At 55.1% G+C, this 8843-nt stretch overlaps 1 protein-coding gene across 1 annotated transcript; it reads right to left on the minus strand.

The window, feature by feature from the left end:
• Window positions 1–227: 227 nt before the first annotated feature.
• On the minus strand, window positions 228–8437 carry LOC147639976 (chitinase 2-like). Its single transcript, XM_086775832.1, has 2 exons — window positions 8338–8437; window positions 228–1084 (listed from the first exon to the last, which is right to left on the minus strand). The coding sequence occupies exons 1-2, from the start codon at window positions 8402–8404 to the stop codon at window positions 228–230; spliced, it is 924 nt and encodes a 307-aa protein (XP_086631958.1). The 5' UTR covers window positions 8405–8437.
• Between the last annotated feature and the right edge of the window lie 406 nt (window positions 8438–8843).

Raw genomic sequence — 8843 nt, forward strand, 5'->3', positions numbered from 1 at the left:
GAAATCTATGCCATCTTTTGATTTGATTTTAAAATTCACACCCCCCCATGAGTCCATTTTTCTAAAGAGAAAAGATGTGGAAATCTTTAAAGGAAAAAAAATGAGAGTCCATATGTTGTTTGCATTGGTGTTTATTGAGAAGTCACAACGGCTATATACCGTTTTGTATTTATTTATACATACATACATGGGGTAACTAATAACTATTAAGGTGAAACAAGCGTTTCTCAAGTAGCCAGCAAGGACTGGGCCTCTCGCTCGTACTTGAACTTTGCGCTGGAAGCGTACGAGTCATCGGCGCTGAAGACGAAGATTCCAGGCAGCTTCCCACTGGATTTGAGCTGCTTGCAAGCCGATATGGCATCGGCTGGCTTGGGCCCCGTGTTTGTCTCAGTGCTGAAGCTGGCCAGGACCTTGCCTCCGCCGCCATACTTGGACGCCGCAGTGTTGTAGTGATTCACGTACTGCGAAGGACTTGTGCTAGTGCCATACGAGTAGAATTGGAAATTCACGTAGTCTATCACACTGCTGTACTGCTTCCATAGCGCTGTGTAATAAGGCTCTATTTCATCAAAGGGGGCGATAGAGGCCACGGAGATCACCTTCTTCTGCTTGAGTTCGGTTATCAGCTTTCCAATACAAGACACAAAGTCCAGCTTCGTGGTGGCGGCGGCATCAAAATGCTCATAATCTATGTCTATGCCATCCAAATGATATTCGTTAATCAGACTTGTGAGGGAGGAGACTGCATTAGAGACCCATGATGAAACGGAGCTCGGCTTAAACTGCACATGTTTTTTGGCAGGGCCGACTGTATCACCCCCCAAGCTTACCATAACCTTCACATTGCTATGCTTAGCTTTGATGGCCTTGACGCTCTCAGGGGTGAGGTTGGTGTCGTCCCAGAAGACATTGAATTTACCGTCGGTCGATGATGAGCCATGAGAGCTGTAGTCTATGGCAAAGGAGAGGATGAAGTGGAACTCCACATTGCTATTGATGGGCACATCAGCGAATTTCACTCCATTGAAGTCGGCGCCTATGTACTCTCTGAAGACCTTGCCCTCGACAGCAAGCATGCTCACTGCATCCATATAATTAATATTAAGCATCATTACAACGTCAAAACCAGCATCTCTTATGATAATTACTTCAAGATAATATGACTGCTCGCTGAAGCTCCCGCCTTCACCCTGCGCACGCTGCTCGCTGCTCGCCTGCCCTCCCTTGCGCCCCCCCTCCTTCCCCCGCCTGCCTGCCTTCGCTTCTGCGCCCCCCCCCCCCTCATCTCGCCATTGCGCCCCCCCCCCCCCTCATCGCTGCTGCGCCCCCCCCCCCGTCTAGCCTCTCCGCCTGCTCGCATCCCCCCCCGCCTAGCCTCTTCGCCTATCTTCAGCAGCGCCCCGCCCCCCCCCTTCCTTGCGCGTTGCTGCCCTCCCCCCTTTTTTTTCTTTTCGCGTTGCGCCCCCCCCCCCTACTCGCCTGCTCGCCCCCCCCCCCCCCCTTCCCCCCCGCCTAGCCTATCCGCCTGCTGGCCCCCCCCCCCCCCCCCGCCTAGCCTCTTCGCCTTTCTTCAGCAGCGCCCCGCCCCCCCTGGTTTTATCCTTCGTCTTTTCGCCCACTCCCCCCCCCCTCCTTTGCGCTGTTTTCCACCCCCAGGGGGTTTTGTGTGTTTTTTCCCTTTTCCTCCGGTCTTCCGCCTCTTTGTGTGCAGCCCGTTTCTTGCAGGTTTTCCGCTTTCGCCTCGCCTTCGCCTGAGCTTCAGACTCTGATGGAGACTCCTCCCGCCTCGTCTCAGAGGGACTCATCCGCAGCCCCCTCGCCCGCCCCCGAGGTCATCCCCATCAGGCTTTCTCTTTCGCCGGAAGAGGAAGCAAGCCTCACCGCAGAGGTGGAACGCCTCCAGGCTCATTCCACTATCTGCCGTATAGTCGGCACTCGCCCCAGCAGAGGGGAGATCAGGGATCTTCTTCAAGCCCGCCTTCTTGCAGATGTGGGCAAGATCCTGGATGTACAGCTCCTGGGCCGGGGCCATTATCAGATCGAGTTCGAGGCCGCCCAGAGCGTTGCCAAGGTCCTTGCCATGAGTCCTCTGGACATCAGGGGTGCTCGGGCTTTCTTCAGACCTTGGCAGCATGGATTTGACCCAGCAGCGGCGGAGCAGGGAGAGCGCCTCTTCCATATTACAGTTTGTTTCCCTGGTCTCCGCCGGGAGTATCTTCCGCTCCTCCCCAGGCTCGGAGCATTGGTGGGCTCGGTACTAGAGACGGGCCCCTCAGCAGCTTCAGTGGTGGCCAGAGCAGCGGGGCTACCTTCGGTCAGAGTGTTGGTGTCTGACATCTCCTCCCTTCCTAAGGTCATTCAGCTACCTAGGATAGGGGGGGGTGGATAGATCAGAGAGTGGAGTTCTCGGGGCTCCCGAACCAGTGCTTCATTTGCAGGCAGGTTGATCATCTGGCCAAGGCCTGCCCTCGCAGGAGACCTCGACCCTCACCACAGCAGCAGGCTATTGATGGCCCGCCCACAGATTCGGCTCGGCAGGCTGCCTCAGGGACACCTGCTCAGGCCTCAGAGACCTCGGAGTGGCAGCCTGGACAGGGGCGCCGCCGAGGGAGACAGCCACAGCAGCACACACAGAGACCGCTGCAGCAGCCACAGTCTCAGCCTCACTGGGTTCCCGTGAGGAACAGCTTTGCTCCCCTTCAGGAGGAGACCTCTGCAGCGACTGAGGACCAGGAGATGCCAGCTCCTCCTTCTTCACCCCCCCCACCCCCGTCCCCTCCCACTGCCTCGTCTCCACCTTCCCCTCCTCCCGCCTCCGCTCCGGTTTCGGCAGCGGCTCCCTCTCCACCTCCCTCGCCTCCCCCTCCTCCCCCTCCGCCCGCCTCACCTTCCCGGGAGACCCTGGCAGTTCCCTGGCGCTCACCTGCAGTCCGGAGAGCGCTGAGCACTGACCTCGCTCGAGCATCACAGAGGAGACCTATGCCGATTAGGGCCTCACGGATTTCATCTATCCGCAGTCGGCTGAGTCGCCTTGGCATTAGACAGCGCTCGGAGGCCTTTGATTATACCTTTACACGGCTTTTTGGAGCAGAGGGCCCCCATGAGCCAGCACCCATTCGAGTTCACGTAGTGATACCTCCGGCCCGCCGCGAGGAGGAGGCACTAGACTCAGCGGTGGCCTTCTCGTTCCCTCTATGTGGACCTTGTGATCGGGAGTGGACCCTAGAGCTCGCTCTCAGCACTTTGACGACTCAAGCAGTTGAGTTTTCTCACCACATGAGCGATCTGGAGGTGACTGATGTGATAGGCCGACTTTGGGAGTTGGCTCATTTTTTCTTGGATCCCGGGAGTGTGGATACCTCAGGGATTCGGCATTTGGTCGTGCGCATAGTGGCAGACTTGGCGCGGGACCCTGGATATGTGAGTATACACGAGGTTTCTCTGTCAGAGCAGGAGGCAGTCGCCATGGGCCACAGCCACTGGCGCCTGATCCGGGATTCTTGCAGCACACCGGGTGGGCAGATTCGCAGCCGTTCGGATGGGGACTACTCTCCATCCAAGCCGCTTGCGAAGGCCCGCCGTACGGCTGAGACAGCATCCACCTCAGCAGGGCATCCATGAGGATCATCTCATGGAATGTACAGGGCCTTGGCGGAGCACACTTTATACGCTATCGAGGTTGCTTGAGGCAGAAGCTTCAGAGATGCCTGGTTGGTGGCAGCATTGACATTTTGATGATGCAGGAGCACCACTTGGGTGAGAGCAGGATCCGGAGATATGGTTCGGTGATGCCTGGTAGATGGGACACTTTTTGGTCTGCAGGGTTTGGTCCTTTGGGTGGACAGGGAGGAGTATGCATGGTTATTGCAGATGTATGGCGGCAGGCCATTGTGGATCGAGGGATCATTGTGCCTGGTAGAGCACAGTATGTCATTCTGAGGATGCATGATGAGCTATTGGGTGTGCTCAACATCTATGCGCCCAATCATGCTAGTGCCAGAGCAGAGTTTTGGACTCAGGTTACTGATGCATTGCCAGAGGCCGCACATTGGTGTGTTGGGGGAGACTTCAACATGCTTGAGGACCCGGCAGATAGGGTGGGAGGCAGTCATGTTACAGTGCACGGCACGGAGCTTGCAGCTTGGGACCGGTTTTGCATGTCACTGAGGATCACTGATGCATGGCAGCATGGGGCTTTCTCCCCCGGTCTCAGGACAGTCTTAGTTTCTCTCGGTCGGATCGCCGGCAGGGAGGGACTAATCTATCTCGGATTGATCGCTTTTATGTGGGCGATTGGTTAGGGGAGCGAGGGGGCTCCGTCGGCATTCTTGCTGGCACCTCATTTTCAGATCATGCGCCAGTTATATTGACATTGGAGGAGGGGACACGGGAGCCCAGCTTGCAGTTGAGGATCCCAGAGAGGGTACTTACAGATCCCAGTCTCGCTGAGGACATTGAGAGGATCTGGCATGATAGTCAGTGCTCTGACCAGGATGCAGCGGGCCAGTGTGCCCAGGGACTCATTGATCTTAGCTCTTTTCTACACGCTGCAGCTTTGACACGACTGGGAGAGATTCGCGAGCGGGAGCAATGGCTGAGACGCAGCCTTGCTTCGCTACAGCGCCTTCAGGAGCAGCAGCCTGCATGTGAGTGGGTGGCGTCCCAGCTGAGCCAGGCACGCCAGGAGGTTAGAGAGGTAGAGGAGCAGAGACATGAGTTTTACTATCGTCGTCAGGCCTCTCAGTGGACGCAGCTTGGTGATAGAGTGACTGGGGAGTTTTTTGAGATCACTGGACCCCGTCATGCGCGAGCAGGAGTTCGCCAGCTTGGTAGACCGGATGGATCGATAGCTACTGAGCTCGGGGAGATCAGAGCCATTGCCACTGCTTTTTATAGTGACTTGCTTTCAGCGGAGCCAGCCACTGAGGATCGAGATGTGTGCAGACAGACTGTGTGGGCCCATGTGCAGAGGAGGGTCACAGACCATATGCGCACAGTTCTAGGTGCGCCTCTGTCAGAGATTGAGCTTGCCGAGGCCTTGAGGGTCCTGCCGCGACATAGTTGCCCAGGGGAGGACGGACTGACGCCGGCCTTTTTTATGCGCTATTGGGACCTTTTGGGGCCAGGCCTCCGCAGGGGCTTTCAGCATGTTTTGGACACTGGGGTGATGCCGCAGAGCTTTTCAGAGGGCTTGATCTATCTTATCCCCAAGGGGGAGGGAGTATCGGATGACATTCGGCATTGGAGGCCTATTACGATCCTCAATACTGTCTACAAGGTCTTAGCAAAGGCCTTGAGTTTGAGGATCCAGCCCTTCCTGGGGGAGTTGATTCATGCTACTCAGACAGGATTTGTCAAGGAGCGCAGTATCCTTGACAACATCTTTACTTTCTGGGAGGCGACGGCCCGAGCTAGGTTTCTTGGCGAGGACTTGGTCGTGATGCTTCTCGATTTTGAGAAGGCATACGATAGAGTTGATTGGGGATTCTTAGAGGGCACTATGCTACGCCTGGGCTTTGAGCCAGGATGGATCAGAGGGGTGGCAGCTTTGTATTCCACAGCTCGCAGCCAGGTGCTGATTGCAGGAGGTCGGGGGCCGAGTTTTGAGCTGACCAGATCAGTCCGTTCAGGGGTGTCCTCTCGCCCCTTTCCTTTTTCTCTTCTTTGCGGAGGCTATGAGTATGTATTTGACGGCAGAGGAGGTTGGTTTGAGAGGACTTCAGCTCCCAGTCCGGGGGGAGGATTTGCTTGATGCTGAGTTTGCAGACGACACGGGCTTATTTTTGCATGGCCAAGAGGCCAATCTTATTCGGGCAGAGCAGTCGCTCCAGGTTTTTAGTGCAGCTTCGGGAGCATTGATCAATTAGCGCAAGACAGTGGCCTTTTGGATCAGTAGTGCTCCCACTCCGGCATGGAGCCCGGACCCCGGTTTTAGATGGATTCCTCCAGGCACAGCAGTGCGGTATTTGGGATGCCAGATTGGCCTTGATTTGTCACCTGAGCAGCAGATTGCCCCGCTTCTTCTGAGCATTCGGAAGAAGCTATTGTATTGGAGTACAGCTAGACTATCCTTGGCTGGGAGGGTGGTGGTGGCAAATCAGGTGCTGTTAGCGACTATGTGGTACATTACGTCTTGCTGGATTTTCTCGAGCTCTTGCATCAGCCAGGTACAGAGGCTGATCAGGAACTTTCTGTGGTCTGGGCGGTACGGTCAGCCAGCTCGGGCAAAGGTTGCATGGGCAGTTATTACACTTCCGCTGGCTCAGGGCGGTTTGGGCATTATAGATCCAGTCGATCAGAGTAGAGTCTTATTGGGGAAGCTTATTGTTCGGGGGTTGCTTCCAGGCGCTGAGCCTTGGAAAGAGCTCCTCTTGCAGCGACTGCAGGCCCGGGCGCCTCCTGTAGGGGGTACTTGGGCACCAGAGACTCGCTGGATCTTCATAGAGATGAGGAGGACAGGCCTCAGTAGAGGATGGGAGGACAGATTTGCTTTGAGTATCCTGAGAGCTTGGGAGCTGCTGAGACCGGGGCTCTCTCAGCGGCCTCCTTCTTGTGTTGAGGAGCGGGCCAGGCAGCCGCTCATCTGGAGCCCAGCGGTTCGTACAAAGCAGGGTCATATGCTGGGTTCTCGGCCTCGTCTAGCCTGGGGACCTTTAGCGACAGGCCCAGCTCGTAGTTTTGGAGACTGGCAGGCTTTCTGCAGTCTACCAGAGGAGACCCAGGTGGAGAGGCTGAGTCACTTCAGAGGGGGGTTGATTATGAGGGATGATATTCAGGAGGCACTTACAGAGGAGTGGTTCACACCTCTCGAGCCAGCGGCCCCACGGTGGATGGGAGCCTTTACACAGTTGGAGATCCTGATTGCTGTCAGAGCTAGCACTGAGGATGGCAGATGCCTCTATTATGAGATACAGGATGAGGGCAGACTCCAGAGAGTGGAGGTGGAGTCGCCTTTGGTTGCAGAGTGCACTTTTCAGAGGATTCGGGTAGTGGCTGCCGCTTCTCGGAAGTGGCATATTGACCCCGACCCTGCTGACGTGCTCCCGGATTGGCGCATATGGGCATATGCAGCGCGCCCCTTGGCCCGGCTACAGTGGGACCCCGGGGAGTACGAGTGGCATGATCCTTATGCATCCCTTGAGGCCACAGAGATCACCTTTTTCCAGTATACTGTTCGGCTGGGACGGCATATTTTGACGGCGAGGAGGACGGTTTCTCCAGCGGCAGCGGGGCATTGGCGATTGCAGGGACTATCACAGGAGTTCCTGGAGGATTTCTGGGCTCGGCTCTGGGCTAGTCGACAGGCCCGCAGGATCTCGGCTTTTCAGTGGCTGGTCGCCCACAGGGGCTCAGCGGTTGGCACTTGGCTTGTTTACAGCGGTCTTCCGGCGGCCTGCGTCCGATGCGGCCACCCTATGGAGACACAGAGACATTGCCTTTGGGACTGCCCTCAGGCACAGCAGATTTGGCTGCGGATGCTGCGTATTCTGGCCCCCCTCTCTCCAGAGGGTATGTTTACGTGAGGTGCCGCTGCTTGGTCGACTTCATCAGGGCCTGCTATGGGCTATGAGATGGAGCAGGGCAGTCAGGCCATCAGATTTATTAGGGGCCAGCCTCGCCTGGTTCCGGCACCGGATTTCTCGTCCGCCAGCTGGACACAGGAGAGGGATTTACGATGGGAGCTCCTCAGCAGCCTCACCATCTGGTTCACCTGGAGGGCCCGGTGCTTTACGGCCTTTGACGGGAGATTAGAGCCACCAACAGAGACTGTTCGGGGGATTTGGCAGGAGTTGATCCACACCCTGCGAGGACAGTACGACCGCATCCGGGGAGACTCGGATGAGGCGATCTTACGGCGCCAGGCCTTTCACACCACTTGGCGCTGTGGCCCGTTCTACACCCTACACACGGGATCCCCCCGTTGGCACTACAGGCCACCTGTTTGGCTCTTCCCCCCCCTATTGTATGATTTAGCCGCTCAGTTCTTTAGACTGATGCTTGTATTTTGCAGCACCTAGGGAGAGTCTCCCGGGCTGCCATGATGTATTCACTGCTCTTCTCTCTGTTAGGAGCAGGAGAGATCTCTTTTGTAGCCCTACGGGCGTTTTTTACATAACTAATGAAAGGATCTTTTCTCGGAAAAAAAAAATTACTTCAAGATAATATACGTCCGCCTTCAACTTACAGTAGGGGAAAAAAAATCAGATTGAGCAATATGTTCTAATTAGGTATCCGATCAAGCACTAATTAAGGCTATTGAACTAGAGCTGAGCCCCAAATGAGAGCTGTTGCACCGAATCTTTTAATGAAGAAGAGGAAATCAGAACTACTAACCGTGATCCCTATTTGCGAAACAGATCCATAGGGCAAAATAAAGCCCTAGTAGCACAAGAAACCGCATAATTTCAAAATAAGGCACAGCAGATAAAGGGCTAATAATTATAAGAAAATGGGTTGATGAAAAAGTGGGTGCGCATGAACCCTTTATATCGGCCGCTGCCTTGGTGGTGGTAGTCTTTCACGCGGGGTTGAACTTGTAAGCGAGAACTAGTCCATGGACTTTGTTTCAAAACAGTGCCTGTCGTGTATTTTTTCAAGGCGAAGATTGTGGTGGGGAAGAAGAAGAAGACGAAAAAAGTTTGGTGGATAAACAGGTTGGAATATCTGCGTGCCTTGAAATTGTAAAACACAAAGGCTTCCTTTGTCTTTGCAAGGCATACCAAAAGGTGATGAAAGGTTTCTCATCGAGCTGATCAGCACCCTTGAAGGTTCTCTTGCCAATTTCTCAAAACTTGAGACCAATCGAGCATGTGTAATAAATAATACCATATATCTGACCA

This window comes from Cibotium barometz, chromosome 3 (assembly GCF_041138505.1).
Source record: "Cibotium barometz isolate CiBa-2024 chromosome 3, ASM4113850v1, whole genome shotgun sequence".
NCBI classification, from domain to species: Eukaryota; Viridiplantae; Streptophyta; class Polypodiopsida; order Cyatheales; family Cibotiaceae; genus Cibotium; species Cibotium barometz.

Excerpts from the sequence above, each read along its gene's own strand:
- LOC147639976 (XM_086775832.1), bottom strand. The coding sequence starts at position 8,404 with ATGCGGTTTCTTGTGCTACTAGGGCTTTATTTTGCCCTATGGATCTGT. Across the intron at positions 1,085-8,337 it reads TTTCGCAAATAGGGATCACG|TGAGCATGCTTGCTGTCGAG; the intron begins GTTAGTAGTTCT and ends ATATGGATGCAG.